This window comes from Ammospiza nelsoni, chromosome 5, assembly GCF_027579445.1.
Source record: "Ammospiza nelsoni isolate bAmmNel1 chromosome 5, bAmmNel1.pri, whole genome shotgun sequence".
In the NCBI taxonomy this organism is placed as follows: Eukaryota; Metazoa; Chordata; class Aves; order Passeriformes; family Passerellidae; genus Ammospiza; species Ammospiza nelsoni.
Window position 1 is genome coordinate 39,737,527 of NC_080637.1, and position 20,896 is coordinate 39,758,422.

General features: G+C 36.6%; 1 protein-coding gene across 13 annotated transcripts in view; it reads right to left on the minus strand.

The window, feature by feature from the left end:
- Positions 1-20,896, minus strand: part of PPFIA2 (PTPRF interacting protein alpha 2) — a 293,070-nt gene that overhangs the window by 191,210 nt on the left and 80,964 nt on the right. For 2 of the 13 annotated variants that reach the window (XM_059471818.1, XM_059471817.1), the window contains exon 1: positions 2,281-2,673. The exons of 8 other annotated variants lie outside the window; for them this stretch is intronic. In XM_059471818.1, coding sequence (XP_059327801.1) covers positions 2,281-2,361 — 81 coding nt within the window. In that variant the 5' untranslated portion in view covers positions 2,362-2,673. Of the gene's footprint in view, positions 1-2,280; positions 2,674-20,896 lie in introns of those variants that run through there. 3 more of the 13 variants (XM_059471821.1, XM_059471823.1, XM_059471820.1) reach the window with 3 other exon arrangements.

Here is a 20,896-nt window from a genome sequence, read left to right on the forward strand (position 1 = left end):
ATCCGTGTTCAGGCCTTCATCTCACAATTTTTTGTATTTGTTCAGTTTTGAACATGCTAGACATTGCTTTCACTAAGATTATTTTCACATATTTAGGTTAAATACCGGTGTACATATTTCAAATTAAAAACCATTAACCTGTCCTAAAACTTTGAAAGCTATTTAAACAAAACAGATTCTCTGTCTCAAAGAGATTCAATGTAACATATAGAAACAATAAAATAGGTAGGGGAAAAAAGTCAAAAGTACTCTAAAACAAATCAAACTAAGTAACAAGAATCATATAAAGTCCTTCTCAGCAATAATTACATTTGTAAGCAAAAACTGGGAAGAGGGAAAGAGAAGGCAGCACAAACATTGTGGTCTAAAGCTACAGGACAAGGAATGAAGCCAAGGCAAGAACTGCAAAGTTGCTTCACATCACTTTATATTGCACATATATAAATAAATAAATGGGGAAAAGATTTGAAAAGGACATCACAGGACAATACAGACTCTCTTTGGTTGATTTTTATTTTTTTTTATTATTCTTTTACTTTTCAGAGGTTCTTTCAGCACCGACAACACCAAGCTGTTGTAGAACACAAACACATACTGTCCAGAATTAACAGCTTTACATTCCAAGATCATTTAACTCTACATTGTTCATTAAAGTATCCAGGATGCAAAAGGAAATTTAGTTCTACTTTCCTTTTATTTAGTGACCCCTTAGCTCAAAAATCTGCCAAAGAAATAATTTTGAAAAGAGAATTTTTTGCATGTGGGATAATGTCTACAGTAATCACAGGGACTGCTAGTAGCAATAATACATATTGTCAAAAAATATATATACTTTAGTACTTACTTCCATAAAGTATCACAAAACAAGATACTCAGTTTGGTATCACAGCCAAGCATCCTAATTTTTGTGACTTTTTCAACTTGACATACTCAGAAAGAATACCTGAGGTCAGGAACTGTGTTTAAGAGCATTGCTACAGGAGGCTGTACAGAATATTTAGATGTCAATGTGTGAAAAAAGTAGTCATGCTGTAGAGGAACAGGCCTAGGGCACTCATGTCTCTGAATCACTGCCAGGATCAGCAGATCGTCACTGTTAGGAGGAGGCCGTTCTTTCTGCACAGCCCTCAACTATCATTTGACACCACTGTAAGAAGGGCAAGACAGCACAATTAAAAACAATGGATTTAAAAGGAGACAAGAATGAAATGCAGTTACTGGGCCTAAAGAATGCTGTACCTGGATTTGGTAACAGAAGTTTGCTATTCATTTTATAATCAACTTTTATGATCATCTTTGCTTCAGATTGTTTGTTCTGGTCGCATGCACAGGGTTTATTACATGTTAAAGAATCCCTCTATAATAGCATAAGTACTGAAAAAGACAAACCTGCTAGGCAATCAGGAGAAGGAAGGATATTTAAATCCTAACTGTATCAGAGGCTGAGCTTAAAAAGCTGTTGCCACTTTAAGTTAAGGGAGTGTTTGATTTGCCCTGCAGGGCCAAAATGCTCTAAGGACCATCTGGGGCAGGGGTGTGTGTGAGGGATTTTTTATTCTTGTTTAATCTTAGTGTAGGATTACATAGTTTCTCAGAGCCAAAATACTGAAGATTACTTAAACTGAACTGCTACTGGAAGATGGTTGTAATTAGACTGGTTTGCAATTAAGATACAGAGCATAAAATACATTTTTTACCTTTAGCTAAGTGCACAGCCTTATTTACCTGGATGAGGCAAATCTTGGCTTAAAATTGAGAACCTTAATAATCCTACTAATAGATTCTGCTGTTTTATCAATTGCACATGTATTACTATTCACAGGAATCAAATTAGGCATCAGCTAGCATGAAATTACATTCAGGATTAATATTAAAGAAATCTAGACAGGTACAACATACAAAGTTTTTAAAATATATTTTGTATAACATGACTTTGGAATTTCTGGTAATTTCAACAGAGTGCTTATCTAAACGAAAGAGAAAGACAGTGTGGGTCCATGTTAGGAACTATAAATCTAATTAATTGCTAAATGATATTATTATTGGAAGGCACAAACAATAGCAAAATCACAATAAATGTAATTTTGTGTTAGTATAGGAGCAATTACATGCTGATTTTTTTAAAGCAGCAAACTGACTGTGATGATACTGATTTTTTACATTTTTTTCTCCTACCTATACAAAACTAATGAATACATAAGCTTCTTAACGTATTAGCTACTCTTATTCAAAGTTTACCCATCGCTTTAAATCCTTTCAGTTTTATTCAAGTTCACTTACCTGAAAAGTATAAAACCGGGTCCCATTAGGAGGATGCACTTTAGGAGAGGCAGAGACAGTGTTCATATCCGAGAATATCATTTCTGGTCACACACAATACAATCCACAGAGAGCTACAGATGCAGAGCAGAGTGCTAAGCTCGGAGACAAATCCTTTTATACATTTAGGGAGGCAACTCGACAAAATTCCGTCTGCCCCATCCGTTCAGACGTACAGTGACAGCGCTTTGAATTCCTCACTCCTGCATGTGTGAGCTAAACTGTGAGGTCACTGCTCCCTGACCTCCAGCTCAGCTAGCCCCTCGTAATATGCACGATGAATAAAAATTAGAAATGCCAGAGAAAAGAGAGCCAGAACCTACAGTACATGGAGCTTGTGCAGAATCTGGCAACGCTTTGGACCTGCCCATCTGTTCTCAGTGATAATCACCTCCCTCCACCACAGCCTTGCAAAGTGATTATGCTAAGCATCCCAGTTAACCAATAAAACACAGTTTCATTTCAAGCAAGCGTGCACAGTGAAAAACAGAGGACCTCTTCTGACTAACCTGAAGCATGCCTCGTGTTCAGTTTCTAGCTGTATTTGATAACAATGATAATTTTATCACTTCAGTTGCTGACAGCTATGTTAACACATACAGCTTGCTTTAAATAACACAAAGGTGGCTTTTTTGTTGTTTTAACTCTCTTGCCTAGAAAAAACAATAAATTGTGTATTGCTCTCCAAATTAGTATTTTTTACATTTCTTAATTTTTGGTGCTACTACGGGAGAGAAATACATATTTGTGAGACTGTTTACAGAGCTACAGTCAGTTTAAATATAATGCACATTATAAGCTTCTCTTTTGTCTTTTTTTTCCTAATTATTTTTTCTCATCCTCTGTCTGAATGTCTCTTGAAGAAAGGTTTACCTAACTGCTAAGTATAAGGTTGGAATTTTATTCTGAGCCTTACTGTGCTTAGCAAAGCTATAGACCTACAGGTTAATTCATGAGTTATACACCAGATGTTTTAAAGAAGTTATTTTTTTAAAGCTGATAATACTTGTGAACACATGCACTGAACATTCAAAAATCATTCATCACATCTTTTCTTCAAAAACAGATCTTTTGAACTATATGAAGATGATAAAGAAAGTAATATCCAAAGAACTTGGCACCTTTCAGCAACAAAAAAAATAAGTGTTCAATATACAAAAAACTGAGAAGTAGGGTTACAGAAAAGAGCAAAATTGTAAAGTAGTTGCAAAACTAACTTTGCATGTTCTGTCAAGCACTTTGTATTTTATTCACAAGGTTTAAAAGAGACAGAAAAAAACACCTAATAAATGGTACTTTCAAAAGGAGCTTGTCAAAATTCTAAAAGCCTTGTGAGTTGCCAGCCTGCCTATGTTTTTTATTCTGTTTTATCCTAATGCTTTTAGCAATAGGAGATAATGCAGCTTCTAAAGTAAAATGACTATGAAAGGAGTTGGAAAAGATGCAGAGATGTCTGTCTGTTTAAATGTGTCAGAGTGGTGCATACTGCAATAATGTTTTGTAAGCCAAAAAGAAAAAGATCTTCTCAGATCCTAGTCATACCTATTCATAACAATTTCTTATAATTACCATGTTATGGCTTCTATAACATTTACAGAATCACGGCAAAACTACTGTCTGGAACATTTTCTTAAGACCTAGATTTCAGATTACAGTGTGTTCTCCCGTCTTTGATTCCTCTTGCAGAGGATCTAGATGCTTGTATTAGCAAAGAGGCCCCTCAGCTGGTCAAATGAAAGATACCAGTTTGTTTATAATCTGAGTAGAGTATCTTTTATTATGAGCTGATACTTTTTTCTTTATAATATCCGTACCAAACACATGCTATTTCTCCACAGTGCAATGAATAAAGTTTCTTTTATGGACATTTAAAATGGTTTTCCCTGGAAGAGGAAAGAAGTTTACATCAGAGTTTCATCACCAAATGCATAATTTGAAGACTTCATGTGCAAATTCCCATGAACATTCCTCCATTAGACAACCACTTTCACTACTCAGTAACTGCACCTATTAGCTTGAACTTCTTTTGCTTCAACTTTCATAACTTTTAATCCTTGTTTCTACCAGGGATATAGAAAACTCAGTTCATTTTCTGATACTGGCATGTGCTAAACCTTAAGGTAGTTAATTCACAGTTAGACCCAACTACTTTAGTCACAGTTACAATAATGCCTTTCATGACCATAAGACTATTGCTGTATTTAGACTTGCTAGTTCCCTGTTTGTTCCTATTTGTTCCTCTAGGACAGCACACCTTTTTTTAGATGCAGCCTTCCACTGGGAGCTCTTACTGGGATCACTGTTCACCATGTCTTGGCTGCCTGTTACTTGAAAAATGCTTTTCAAAATACTGTTCCTGGTCTTTTATGTTTTGGATTTCCTGCCTAGGTGAAGAAATTTGCAGTTAAAAAACCTGCCACCAATGCCACCACAAAAAAAAAAAAAAAAAAAAAAAAAAAAAAAAAAAAAAAAAAAAAAAGGCAAAAAGGCAACAGCTCCCCATGCTTGCATTTCAGTTCCAATAAACATATTTCCTTATCTAATCAGTATAAATCTGGAGAAAAGGCATAGCAGTTGTTCTAACTCTCCACTAACTTCCACCTGTGAGGAAAGGTAAAGACTATGAATTTTCTTCTATCTAACTGCAATGCAGACAACATCATATTCTTTTAGCGTCCTCATGGAATCAGAATGTCATTTTGGTGTAACTCTCAAAACAGATTGAAAATGTTTGTTTACAGCAGTTTTTTTTTTCTGAAAAATATGAAACAAGCCTCCTGTCAGGAAGCGGTTAGAGCACCAGTAAATTCAGCAAAGCATGAAGTGATGCATGGCAGAATGAGTGTTCACAATTACAGAAAGAGTAACATTTCAGAAAAGCCAGCAGCCCCAAAGCTGGGATTCAGCAATCTCCTCAGAACAAGGAGCTGGAGCCAGGCCTCCCATGTTGAATTGAATGCAACAATGACTAAGGAGGGTATCAAGCAACATGAACTGAAAAAGGGCAGAAAATGGAATGGAAGGAAACTTAAGACACCCAACAGGACAAACAGAGAAAGACACCTAAAGACCATGACTACAGCTCAGTGGATGCAATCCCCATTCAAATATTTGCTCCCATGAATCTTCCAACTAATGATTTAAACTGAGACTTGTAGTGGAGGAAAAAATAAATCTCCTGCAGGAAAAGAAAAAGTTCTACATGCTTAAAAGTATGAGATATGGCAATGCTTCTGAGATGGCTTTATTTTCAGTTACTTTTGAATGCATGAGTTACCAAGCACTGAATCCGTATCATATGAATTATTTTGAACTACATTTTAGTTATATACTACTCTCCAAAAATTTTCAGTGGGATTACTTAATTTTTTAAGTGCGTTTTTTTATGTGTAGCCTATGATTTTTGATAGTTCATACAAAACACAAGATATTTTTATATATATAATATTTATTTATTTATTTATTTGTTTTTATTTATATATCTATAATATTAAAAAAAACCCCAGTAAGTTACACATCCAAAAGGAAGGCATATATATGTATATATCAGATGATTATGTAAAGTACTTTGAAAATTCAGGGACACTAATACAAACCCTTCTATTTCTGACTGTAGAGACAAGATGCACTTTTTTAAATTGATGAACACACTTAGCTTTTTAATGTGCTAGTGCTTGTGATATATAGTTTCTCTTCAGACTATGTGCAATATAAAGCAGATGTTTTGAGTTAAGATTTAAATCACCAGCTCTTATTGAATTAGGTGAGTAATTATCCAGAAACAAGGACTTTGTATCACATATTACTCTTATTTCTGTCTCTATTTCTGTCTCTATCAGGGAAAGCCATGTTAAAGAAACATGTCTTCCTCCAGGAGCAGTGCGAGTGTGGGATTTTCAGAACATTAGAGAGCTTTCACATTAAACCACTGGACCTACTTCACAGACTCAGAAAAACCCTACTAATCTTCCAGTATTGACAACACTGTAGTTGCATTGATGATTCTGTATTATCTTCTGTTGTAGACACCAAAATAGAGGGAGTATCAGATGATATGTTACTCATCTGGCTTAAAATATCTTGATTTTGCTTTACATTGAAAAATGCTAATGTTTAAAGAGTTCTGTTCTCCAACAATTAATGGCTGGGAATTATGTTAAACCTTTACCACAGTTCAGAATAAAAGATATTCAATTTCATATCAAATTTTAACGGCTATCTTCATGAAGTCACACATGAAATCAAATTGTTTTTTATATCCAAATTTATTTACAGTTCTTTTCAGCTTACTTAATGAAGTTCTATGCCAAAAATATTTCTTCTTTCCCCCATCAACAAAGCAACACAAAACAAAAACCTGATGAATATACTTTTAAGAATGTATAAAACCCACACATATGAAGCTTCAGAAAGTAACCATTTCCAGCTGGTATAGCTCCCAGAAAGCAAAGTGGGAGAATTAAAGACAACGAGACATAGAACAAGGAAATTCTTGCTCTCTTTCAGGCTCCTAGTACTAACAGAAAATTTCCATCATTGGTCTTTGCTGTTTCTGAGTATGCAAGTACCAGGAAGTGTCTCACAAGAACAAATGCTGGTACCAAGGCAGTATGAACCTATGAGCCCTAGTTTAACTCTGAACATAAGGATTTGTGTAACCCTTGATGGCAAGTACACTGCAGGGCAAACATATCTTCCATTAGAAGTAAAAACTATATAGTTCAGCATATCAGAAACACTAAAGGATAAAATGTGTCCCAGCAGGTTTATTCTGTATGATGGCTTCCCTTTCAAACATGAGAACAATGAGAAAACTTCATAGGAACTGCCAAGTATGAACACAACTCATTTTTAAAGTCATCTTGCTTTGTTGCATATAGCGAAATATTTTAATGTATTGCATTTGCTTTGAAAAAAACAGTCAGCATCAACAAATCAACTTCAAACTCTTGTTACCATTTTTCCTTTAAATGGCAAACTTGAGAATTAATTTAACTAACATTAAATATCTCTAGCTATGAAAGGTCAATACAATTAAAATTGTTCATTCAATATCTAAGCTAGTTTATGAATACAGAATATATTTTGTACAACCTATCAAGTATGCATTCCATAATCAACAAATATGGAAGGCAACCATAATGACACTAAGTCCAAAAGATACCATTTGATTGCTTGTGCAGGAGCAAAATTTCCCTTTATTTTATATTCTGGACAAGCAATTTTTGACCACAGCTAGGACTCCTGTGCAGCACTGCTCTACAATATTCTGGTCATCACAGGTGTAAGAATTAATTCTTCCACTCTGAAGACTTAAAAATTAAATAGTTGCTTTCTATATCTGATTCTATATCTGAATCCCTTTCCACATGGTTCAACAAAGCCAGGATGGAATATTCAAAGCACCATTCCATTTCTCTTGAAACAATTCAAGTTCCCAGCACTGGATCTATGCTTCCTCTGTATAACTCAACTATGAGTAAATCAAGATTGCACTTGAGGCTTATTAGGTAATTGAAATGAACCTGAAATAAACACTGGTTTTATCTATTTTTAAGTTATGTGTTGATGACAGTTACTGACTGAATCTAAAAAGGAAATAGAATGAAAACTTCATGCTTATATATACAGAACCATACTGGACTTTAGGCATAATGTGAGAGTTGAAGGAGAAGAGGATGGTAGAGTTGTGAGAAAGTGTGGTGAACCAAAGCAAAAAAAATTGAGAGGTTTATCTTTAAAAATAATTAATACCTGATTTGAAAAGGCATTAATTTTCTCTTCTCCACAACTCTTGGGTTTCAAGTGCCAATAGCACAGATATTAAGCTATATTAGCTATATATAATGGTCCTCTGCCACTCACTTTTGATGCCAGGATTACATTTCTGTTTTCTGACATGACTACAAATTTCACGACAAAGTCTTGATGCTCCATGGAATGAAAGACAATTTTTTAATGTAGAATCAAAGAAGAGACAGCCTTTATGAACATTTTTAACATTTTGGTCAAATTTAATATCAACTCTAGATTAATCAAGATGCAAATCTCCAAAGTAATGTGATCCCAGACAGTAGAAAAGATATAATGCAAACAGTCAAACTGTTATTTCACTATGTGTCATATCACTTGGGTGTGAATTTTGCTATTCATGCTTTAAATTGATTACATTGCAACATTATACACAATGGTATCACGGCACTTGGCAAAATACGAGTAGTTTCTTATCAACAAATGTAAAATCTAAATCATGTGCATTACTGCAAAGGATCACAGTACATTAAGGATTAATGAAATTAGGAAAGAACATAAGATGATAATCATTGCCTATGTATCATCAGCAGCAGAGTGGCTTTTTCTTTTTAAGTGGACATCTTACATTATGTGTCTCATCCTGAGGATAAAAATAGGATGAAAGCCTATGAGGGAAAAACAGAAGAAGAAGATACAAGTTTGAGATATGTTCAGGCACTACAACTCTTACTGTGAATAGATATCCTCTCTAACCTTCCTATCCTCCCTTCAGAAAATTATTTTTCTTCCTAACAGTATTATTTTATTTATTTTCATTGTAATAACTTATTTTATACTGCAATTGTTCTGCAATCTCTACATAGAGATGTATCCTGTTCTGGAAGTATAAAAAGTGTTCAGAGAGTAAACTACTAATGAAAATGAGTAATAGAATTTTATCTAGACGATAAAGGCTGTCAGGAAAGCTTGTGCCAAGGCAATTGTCTTTGTTATTTATTTCTATTTCTACTCCACCTGGAAAGTATCTTTTGTCATAATGAGTGATGCAAGTTGCAAAACTGGTCCTTTGAGTAACGACTTACAGAAATTAATCAAAACCTAAATTCATGACTGATTAGTCCCATACTTTGCATGGGAACTGGAAATACTCTCTTGAGTAAGGATTGTGGACATCAGCAGGCCTTTGCCAAAGGAGGTCTGTTTGTTTACTTTCTCCATTAAAATTCCATTATTTTTCTATACTGTCAGTGAATATATTTCTGAAAGAAATTAACACAAACTTGAAAAGTAAGAATAACAAGAACAAACCCATAAAACTACATAATCATGCCTTCTTTCACATTGTGAAAAAATTGAAATAGTACTGATTGTGTAATGGAAGTCCCTTAAGTAGATTTACCCTGGTAGCTTTTCTGTCCTGAAGGTAAAAGAGCAACAATCCTGAATGTGATCACAACCTTTGGAGTTGGAATCTGCTGAAGAAGTGTTAATATTGACAGTCATACCCCCAAAAGCAATAACTAATTGAATTGTTTAATCAATGACATCTTTCATCTAATTTTCAAGGATGCTCAGTCTCTGAATAGCCTGTCTTAAGTCACATCAGCCCTGCTGATGCCATTTTGAGCATTTAGGTCTCACTGTTGCACATTTAATAGGCAAAGCACTTGGAGTGACTAAGTTTGAAAATGTCAGACCCATTGCTCCAACTTTATTCACAAAATTCAGTCTCCTAAAGAAAATGTAAAATTCCCTTTTATAGCTAGATACAAGCAATAAAACCTTTTATTGCCTTTTTTTTTTTCTTTAAGTACATGGCACAAATGAGTAATAATATATTAGCTTGAAAAGACCTCAAGACTTTGCTATGGTGCATATTTCTTCATTGTCATCCATATGGCTTTGTAAGTGGTCATGGTAGAGTCTCTTCTAAAAATGTATTCTATCTGTGCTTGTCCTTAACCACTTGATGCCATTTTCCCTTCTAAAAGTGCAGTTGCAGTGTTTGTGTGCTGATACTGTCTAAAATCATCTTTCCAGCAGAGAAAACATTGGGGACTATAAAACAAAACTGTCAATCCAACCTGAGGGCAAATGGCTGCTCCAGATCTTGACTCAGCACACTTTCATTTCCCCTTAAAAACTGTTATAAAAATATAGAATGATCCAGCAACTGCATAGCTATATTAAGTAGAAGGAAATGTTGCATTTTTCTGTGCAAAAATCATGACATACAAATACAGCTGAAAGATACTTTCTCAGTATAAAACCTTCACAGTATAAAACCACCATTTCCCCAATCTCTAGGCTGAATGGTTTCAAAACTTGCTAAATCCCAATAAAGGACTTTCTAAGTCTTAATCTTCATAATAGTCACCTTTTTGTAAACATGCTTTGGAGAAATAAAAAAAGGAGGATAGGATATTAAATATTTCTAAAACATAGGAAAAGTAAAAGTATTATCTATTCCCTTTCTGCATTCAGTCAGGATGACTTCAAAATTTATCATATAAGTGACTAAGCAGCATTATTCACAATTCATCTTGCCATACATCTAAAAAGGGCCATAAGCAGTGGAATGTGTATGTTCTTAACATTCTTAAAGCTTAACCTGTATCTCAAGGTAGAAAACTGAGATGAAGATGGATTGATAATCAACAAACATTTGTGCCAATAGTAAATTACAGAACTGCTGTTATCAAGGAACACAGTCGAAAAACCTACCCTTGGACAGGAAAAATAGCTACATGACAAAAGCATAAAAATGTAGTGAAACCTAAATTAAAGACTGTGATACCAACAGGGTACTGCTGTCATCTAACAGGACCTTGTCCCTTCTATATGGGAGAAGATGACTATTGCCTGGTGTTCTGCACTCACAGCTCATTTTGAAAATGCTTAAAGCTTAGCAGTATGATTATAAAGTTTTTAGATCAAAAGAAGAAAATTATTCATGGACAGAGAATCTCCGGTGGAATGAGAGCAGATGGAAAGCTGGGAATTATGTAGCTGCTATTGAGCCAGGACACGTTGAAATCTCCTTGCCAAGGGAAGGTAGCCTTTGCATTTCTTTCTTTCGTGGAAGCAATGGCAGAAGTGAACCTTGGCATCTTCTGCTAGGCTTTATTTGCAGTGGAAGAGACCACGTCTCTTGTGTGTTCCCACAGGCTCCCTTTACAGTCAATAAAGACAGGCACTTTCAAGGGGCACTGTTTCTGACCTATTTTAGATGTCTATTTTAGTTTGAGATGAATCACACTAGAGAGGTGGGAGGCAGTAAAGACAGAAATGCCTACGCTCTAGATATCTGAAGTTAGGTGCAGTGAATCCCTACCCTGGGAGCCTGAACTGAATGTTAAACAAGTTAACAAAACATGGCAAGAAGATATTATAATCAGTGACAAAACCCCCACCACTGATTAAGTACACCCAAAGGAAAATTACTATCAGAAATAATTTTTCTATAACTACATGAGGCAAAACTAAAACCACACAAACCCCCAAAATGCCTTTTCCTATTTTCCTGAAACAAATTATGTGAAAAGCAACATCTGCAGCAACAAATTCACAGTCACATCCAGATTGAGTCTGCTGCTATAATCACACAGAAGATTAACATCCCAGACTAAGATACAAAAGACTGTGGAGCATGGCAAAATTAACTGCAAAACTATTTATGTTTTATTACAGGATATAGTGGGACACAAACAAGTTAAATCACATCTACAATGTTAAATAATAAAGCAATCTCAGGCCAGGCAATTCCTAATTTCTAGTAATATATATATATATATATATATATATGCTTATTTCACATTTCCAGCATGGAAAGGTTTCTTATGAACATTAAACAGATATTACAGACATTTATTACAATTCAAAGCTCATAATTTTTTTAGAACTTCACAGAGTTTCACATGTAATATTTCATGCAATTTCATGCAGCATCTTTAAATTTTGAGTAGTGTCAAGTAGTGGTAATGTTAATTAGTATGGTCTTAAAGTGGCACAGAAAATCTTAAAACAACTGCAGATCACTATATAGTGAACTTAAAATGTATACAAAATATATGCACCTGTGTTAAAAGGAATAGTAAAATCATATTTGTCATGTGTAGAAAATTCTCCTAACATTAGTGCACTAAGAATTTTCTTTTGAAGGAAAGAAAAGGTACCAAAAAAGAGCTAACTACAGGTTTACCCTGCATTGTCCATATAAAGATTTAGTCCTTTCCTGAGTCTGAGGCAGGACTTATTCTCAGCAATATCTTACGGGAAAAATGGCGATAGGAAAAATTATACATCATCTCTCATCTTCAGCCACTGGCCTCTATTCTCTAAAGAAAATAACGAGATACATTTTTACTGTAGCTCCTCTACAGAACGTACATTTCACATAAATACATCCTGGTTTCTTTCATCTTTAACTGAACAGTGCTAATCCTGATGGCCTCTCTTTAGTTAAAATTTCCTTCTTAGCCCTGATCATTTTCACTATGTGTGTCTACATCTCCAGATAGTAGCTTACCATGATGGAATATATCTTGTTCCTTCTCTGCACAGCCAGATGGAAATCAAAAGGCAGCATTTTATCTTACTCCTACTCCCGTCCATTTACCAAGACGCCTAACCTTCTAGCTGGCGCATGGAAAGCAGCACTGGAATTGCAGTTAAGTGAGGTTTCCTAAGACTGAACAACATTGCACCTCAGAATAAACAGGTAGCATATAAAGCAAAATGGACCAGCACAAATACAATTCTAACTCAAAGTTTACAGACACCGATCAAGAAAGACATTTTATTAAATGGCAGAATGGTTTTCAATATTTGCACAGTCTGTTTAAGTGAAAAGATTGAGATGACCATGGACATGGTTTGACAGACAGGCAAGATAGAACAGTTGGGAAAATAAATTGCAGATGAGTCAACAATTAAAATAAAACTTGTGAATTTATTTTTAAAAATTTTCTGATGACTCATTCACAATTATCTCCCCACAAGCCTCCATTATATACACTCTGCCTTGTAATATCTGAACAGACGAACTTTGGTTTATTTGCAAATTAACCAAGATATTTTATTGCTTCATGTGTCTTTGCACTGTTCACATATTAAAATAACCAGTGAACTCTTAATTTGCTTTACAAGAACCTTCAAAAATTCTTCCTAATTTCTGAAATTTTACTTTTGCGCTTAATGCATATGAAAGGCAATATAGTAAAAGGTTAGTAGAACAAAATGAAGAAAAGGTTAATAGAAAAAAAATTTCACTTTGTAACACTGAGTGCTATACTTAAATTTATAATGACACATTTGATCAAGTCAAATATTTGAAAAACATCCCTTTTCATGAGAGCCAAAAATTAGCTTTTACACACCAGGAACTTAAAACACACATAAAACTCTTTCCTGGATACCCTTTCAAATAACTCTTTTTTAGTTCAGTTCTTTATTGCTTTAGTTTAGACAAAGATCATCCTCTCAAGCAATCGCATCCCAAACATTACTGTGTTTCACTGTTACTGCCCATTTCTAGAGTTGCAATTAATGGAGCAAGAGAGAGGCAGGCATAATATGTCAAAGCTAAAACAGACGAGGTAACAGAGTTGGCATGGAGGCTGTGACACCATTAGAGGGAAATGGAGAGCTATATTTATAGGAGTAAACTAAATGTGCTTGGGAAAGTTCCCAATTGCTGTGGCCAACTGGCACAGTAGAGTACACAAATATGTTAGTCAACACTGAAGTGTCCAAAGAGCCTGAATGCAAACTGCTTATTGGGAATGGTCCCTGCAACAGTCCCATTGCCACACCATAATTAGTAACTGCTTGGAAAAAGTATAAATTAGTGTGAATGAAAAGTGTGCCAGAGTCTGGGCCAACAGATTACTACAGATGATTGTGTTTGACCGTCCAGGAACATTTCCCAGCACTATCTGATTTACTTGCATATAAACATGGTAAGCCTTTCCAGAAGGTTTAAAGTTCCGGAACACAGTAAAAGATTTTATGCATTTCCAGTCTTGGTGTTGAAAATCATTTGGTGTTTAGGGAAATTAGAGATAGGATATGAATGATCAATACCAACTGTTTCTAAAACTTCAGTCAAGATAAATCAGACTGGATGCAGCATCATAGTTGCATTTTTGGCTGAATAACATAACATTTGGGAAGAGAATGCAGATTGGTACCATGGATAATGGTTACTTTTCATTTCACTCTGTTACCTCTAGCTGTTGATGCTGAAGGCCACTGCCTTTTGTCCTTCTGCTGTTTGCCTGGGAGAAGGGGCTGACCCCACCTGTCTACAACCACCTTTCAGGTGGCTGGAGAGGGATAAGGTCACTCCGGAGCCTGCTGAACCACCCCAGCTCCCTCAGCCACTTCTCATAAGTCTTGTGCTCCAGACTCTTCACCAGCTCTGTTGTCAGTCATTCTCTCAACACACTCAGCCCCTCAATGTCATTCTTTAGTGAGGAGCCCAAAACTGAGCACAGAATTCATGGTGAAGCCTCTCCAGGGCTGGGTACAGGGGCATGCACTTCCCTAGTCTTGCTGATCCTGGCCAGGATGCCATGGGTTTTCTTGGCCACCTGGGCACACCCTGGCTCACATTCAGCTCCTGACAATCAGCACCCCCAGCTACTTTATCCCTGGGCCCTTCCCAGCCACACTGCTCCAGCTTGCAGCACTGTCTGGGGTTGTTGTGACCCCAGAGCAGGACTCAGCATTGGGCTTTGTTGAAACTCATGCAACTGGCCTTGACCCATTGATACAGCCTGTCCATGCTCTCCTTTTATTCTACTCCAATCATTAAAACTGTGTGGTGTGGCTGTGGTTCTTATCTCATGGAAATGGAAAGGGGTAGTTTCACAGCACTTTTGGGTTGGCTTATTTTCTTGATTTGTCAGGTCAGCTCATCATGAAAATTTTCTAGATTGAAGTATTACAAGACTTACTTCACATTTCCTAAAATGTACCATAATAAATTACTCTGGATGATGACACTCTTTGTGACCTGAAACATTTTCTCCTGAAAGGGATTTAAATTTATTGACATTTTGATATTGCTCTTTAAATAAGAAAGTACTGAATTCTTAGGTCTTAAAAATAACTTAGTGTTGCTAACACCCATACAGAAAAATCTGTAGTTGTCTATATTGCAATGGCATCCCAGTGATTCAGTCTCTTTTCTTTTGTGCAACCTGAGATGAGGTTGTTTCTTACCTTTTATTATATATCAGTAATTCAGATTGACACTGGAAAATTATGGCCAAAACTACTCATTTTACATCCAGCATATTACATGACTGAAGAAATCTTGTCATTCTTACTGAGAATTCCTGTCAACTGCAAACCTTAGATGGTCTCAAGTATAAAGAATGGAGACCATGTGTCAAGACCAGCTCTTGATTATCTGAAAATTAAGATTTACAATTATGACTTGATCAAAACATACAAGTAGTCTTGCAGAGGCAGCATGGTATGCTCCAGAGAAGCATCCAACTGCTACAGACAGAATGCAGTGTTTTTCTCATTCTGCTCCCTTGCCACACTCTAGTATCTTAACAGCTATAATCAGTGGCACAGCAGAGTTCAAGAGATAACCACATTCAGGAAGTGTTCCTGACATAATTGCCAAAATACAGACCATACTCAATCTTGTGGACAGAAGTACTGCATAAAACTGTAGGTGCCTCTACTTGAAAAAACTGAGGTTTTATAAACTTGATTTATTTTTTTCAGTCTGCTTGTTTCACAAATTATTTCACCCTTCAGCAATACCCAGCAACAAGCAGCTGACTCTGGAGAAGCAATTATTAATTAAAACCTGTTTCTCCCCCTTTTTGTTTCAGTTAATGATTGCCAGGAGGGGTTGCTAACCACAGGCCCTTTTCAATACATTCTGAGCATAGTCATATCCTATCACCTTCAACAGAAAAGATGGGTGCTCAGCATCTGTGGTAAGTGGGAGGACATGGATATTCCTCTGGCAGCTGAGCTGTGCTAAATGAAAAGTCTCCACTGGTAAGTCTTTATTTTTTAATTAGTTCTTCATTAAAAGAAATTACTTCCAGTAGCGAATAAAACTGCCCTAAAATCCAGAAGTACAGAATGGAAATTACTCTGTCAATTATAGGAGGAAATAACTTTTGACAAAATTTTCATTATTTCACAATTTTCAATGTTTCCTAGATCAAATCTTGACACTGTTATATTTATGCTTTCATGATAATTTACTTGATGACTGGGGATGTATTACCTAAGCTGGGGCTAGGATCATGTGGCTAAATTGAGAGCACTGAATGTTTTTCCTCATTCATTCCTTTAAGAAAAGAGTGATTAATTATAATGCTTATCAAATGCTGCTGTCAAAACTACACCAGACCATTTCTATCGTAACAGTTAATATAAATGTTTCTGTTCTATGGATTTGGTAAGCTATACAATGAACATGTTTCAGTTTAGGCATTGATAAACATGAGGTTTATCTTGTTCACTGGCTTGTTTCTCTTTATATTGGCTTCTTCAAGAATTTGGTAAGTTAGTTTTATAGAAACTATTAAGAAAATGTTGCTTTCATTAAAGTCTAGTTGGCTTAGATCTTTCAATGTTTTGTTGTTAAGATGGCAAAACATAGTTGTGTCTGAGGCTACTCAGATGTGCTCCTATCCACAGAAGAATCCAAAATGGTACAGCTCTGTGCAGCCCTTTTTGCTCTATTGACTGTGATGCGTCAGCCCTGGAAACACACAGAGAATAAAATACTTTTACTCCTTTCCTCCAGCTGACACAGAAAACACCAGTGTCCTACACCCTGAAACAAACTCCCACACAATGGACACTGCAACTTTGAAGTGCATCCCCCAATAACTTACAATAAGCAACTAGGCTATTTCAAACAAATGTTATATATTATGAGTAGGTTTCAAAACTGTTCCAAAGCAAAGGCTGCCTTGTGGAACAGTGCTTCTCCTGACACAGAGTATTTACTGCAGAGATATTGCAAAGATGACGTAATGGAAAAAATGGCTTAGATTGGAAGATAAGGAACTCACCCCCAGAAACTAGGCTACATAAATAAAAGGATGAGGTAACAACAGCAAACTGTTTACATGACAGACGTCAAAAGAAGACTTAATCTACCATCCAAGTGAGGAGTTAACCCTCTTGAATTGGGTATTCCCTGTAATTCAGCATACAAGCGTCTTGGTGTACATGTAAGTGTCCAAAAGAATTGACTAGCCCAATGAATACTAAGAAGCCTTACATTTTTCTATTCCAGCTATCAAAAAGCTGGAGCTAGTCTTTTTCTATTCTATCTAATGACCAGAGGGAGCATTCTGTGAGCAGCACGTGAGCACAACAGCACTGTGAGAAATGAAAATGCTTTTTGACTTTCTGCTGCTGAAAGATTACATAACTGGAAGAGACTTAAAAATATTTCAATATTACTTTTTCAACTGTGTCTTGCACTGGGTTCCTGTCAATTAAGATATTTTAAAAATCAGCCTTCTATGATGATTCTAAGAGTTCTAAGAAAACAAAGTTTCATCTTCAGAAAGATGATGGTGTTTCTTCAGGAAGAAAGACAGGAAAATAAAGCCAAAACCAAGTAAATAGGAAGATACTTCAAAGGAATTCGCCTTATGTGAAAGACGTAGCATTCTCACTGAATTGTGGCTGCTTCTAAAACAAAACCAATTATCCCCATATGACTTGCAATCACAAATACAAAGAAGAAAAACGTGGGTATCAAACTATTCATGCCAAAATAACTTGTGAATCATCCTACCAAGGGTCACATCAGAGTTGCATATTGGCTTTTAAATAGTGGCTTTAGAAAAATGCTTACGAAAGCCGCTGATATACTTACTAAGAAGAAAACAACACCTGACCTCTATGGTTTAAGAAATTATTTTAAAATATTTATCAACACTACAAGTAACTTATGTCAGAAAGAGCAGGTTTAATTCCACACTAATCTCTGCCCGGTATCATGGTTCCCCACATACCATAATCAGGCATAGCACGCTCTGTATCTGAGCTTAGAAAGTGGCCCTTCAGTCACTAAAGGCTTTCCTTTAAGCATATACATATCCTCTTTAAAACAGAAGAGCCCACTTTCTAATCTCTGCTAAGCAGTGAGTGCACACCTACCAACATTCAGCAACCCACGGGAACCTGATGGTTTCCCAGAGGTACAGTGATCTATGCCCCAAACTCAACAAGCACTCAGACACTAAATCTTTAGAGAACAGCCAAGTTGACACAGATGCTTTAGAGGCCTATTTTCATTTTAATGGGCACGGAAGGGAAGATTTATGTGCACAGCTCCTTTCATGCCGAGCAAGAGACACTAGCTAAATGACATGAGAAGACCAGGCACCCTGCCAGGGAACCGTGACACCTGCCACAGCCGTGAGCCCGAAGCCGCCCTCGGTGCGCGGCCGGCCCCGGGCACGGACAGCGCTGTGCTGGAGGCGAGCCCCTGCCCGCCGGCCGACCGCCACCTGCCATCCCTCCCGCGGCCACCACCCAGGATGCCCTCCATCGGGAGCGGAACAGGGGCGAGCCACAGCTGGAGACAGGCAATAATTCTGGGGAGACCCTTCCACTGGAACAAGGACAGTGCTGGCAAACATGACACCTGCCAGGGCTTCTCCCCTGGTTGCCATTCTTGTGTCAGCGCTGTCCAAAGGGTCTTGAGGGTGAGAGAGAGGCGAGAATGTTGACCTCATGTTCAGAAGGCTTGATTTATTACTTTATGATATATACACTACATTATAACTATAATAAAAAGAAATAGTAGGAAAAGTTCTCCGAAGGCTAGCTAAGAATAGAAAAGAATGAATAACAAAGTTCTGTGTCCAGGCAGAAAGCAAGAACAGCTCTGCTGTGAGTGATCAGTAAATCCAAACATCCACCCGAGACCAATCACGCATCCACCTGTTGCATTCCACAGCAGCAGATAACCATTGTTTACACTATGTTGCTGAGGCCACAGCTTCTCAGAAGAGAGAAAAATCCTAAAGAAAGGATTTTTATGAAAAGATGTCTGTGACACATTCTGTTGCTTCTGGGAATACGATTCCCACCCATGAGAGATGGGTGTTTGCTATACAACGCCCAATCTACAACTGCTGGTGCAGATCAAAGAAAACCAGAAAGGAGTTTGGAATATATCGCCCTGGCTTGCCAGCATCAGCGTGCCAGCTTTATATTAAAAAACCCCTAAAACTATTAAAAATATTCGATATTAAATTTTGAATTCAGACTATTGAATTATTAAAGTTTTTTTCTGGTCAGTGGTCCATTACTGTTTCATTATTACATTGAGGCAATAAATAAAAATTACACAGAAAATCAAACTTTTCTGTAAGCCAAACTTCTTCCTGTCAGAAAAGACACAACAAAGTTTACCTAATTCACATGTATAGTCCTTCTATAGCTAATGCACACAGATATAATTTTAGAAATCCTTTGTGTTATGTATTTCTTAAAATTAGCGATAAACAGTTTAAATGGAAGACAATTACAGAGGAAGTAAATCAGGGGTCCTTTGAAGTGTTATTATGGCTGTTAACAAAATTAAATAAATTTATTGCCTCATTCAAGAGAAAAGGCAGTAAGGTAAACTGTTAGGTATTTTTAATATATACATAAAATATTGCATGTGGAAAAATAATTTTGAATTACTGTTTTCTTAGTTTCTGGATTTTTTAAAGCTCAGCAAAATGGCCAGGCATTAACTCAGGAAATGTCTCTAGAGGTCCAGTCTTACAAAAATATTTGCACCTAAACAACATTAGATAAAGGTTTAAGACAAGCCTCCAAAATCACTAATAGATAGGAATACCAAGCACTTCTCATTAAATTTTTTTTCAATTTGTTTTTAGACTACTGAACTCAATAAAATAGCAAATATATTGTCTTCTGAACTGAACTTTAAAGCACACAAGGGGGACAAGTATTCATATCCCTTGTGAAAAATTTGCCCAGAACTGTGTGTCCTTCTGTTTCATGCAAGAACTGCACAAAAGACATGGTAACGTCTGTTCTCTGGAGGCATTAGTGTGTACATGGCATTTGTAAAAACACTGCTGTAAAGTGAAATAGGCTAAAATTTTATCTGAATTGTCACTGTATTAGGGCATAGGAGGTTATCTTTTAGAATTTTCTAGCTCTTTGCAGGAAAAGTCAGCACTAACATTTTCTTTTGAATTTATTAATGTGAAATTCGTCAATCATAGAGTATCAAAAAATGCAAATTCTGCCATTTGTTACCAGCATTCTTGATTCATGACGCACAAAATTATGCACTAGTGATCTGGGAGAACATGTTTTCTCCTTCTCTGCAAGTGGGTGGCAAAATGGAAAGAGAAGCAAGCGCATGACAAGGAAAGCAAACTTTGGTGGGAGTCACCTCTTACTCTTGAGTCATGGGACCACACAGAGCACCAGCAGCTCAGCACAGGCAGGGGATCTGTCACAGCACCCCACCAGGCCAAACGGAACAGAGAAACCTGCAGCAACCAGACAGAAAGCCCAAAGTCCCGAGTCAAGAAAGGTTTTAAAAAAAAAGAAGGAATATGATCTCTGAAACTGGGAAATTTGTGGCAGTGCAGAGTTTCTCTAGACTTCTGTGTCAGAAATTACCAGCTTCTGCATAACACCTGTATTGATGTGTTGTATTCTACACGTATGCTTCAACCTTCCAAATGCCCACCTGCAAACACAGCCTGCCTGTAGGAGTGGAATCAAGGAAAAGAGCTTGTGGGCATGATTGAAAAGCCAATGGATCTCAGAAGCAACTGTAGTT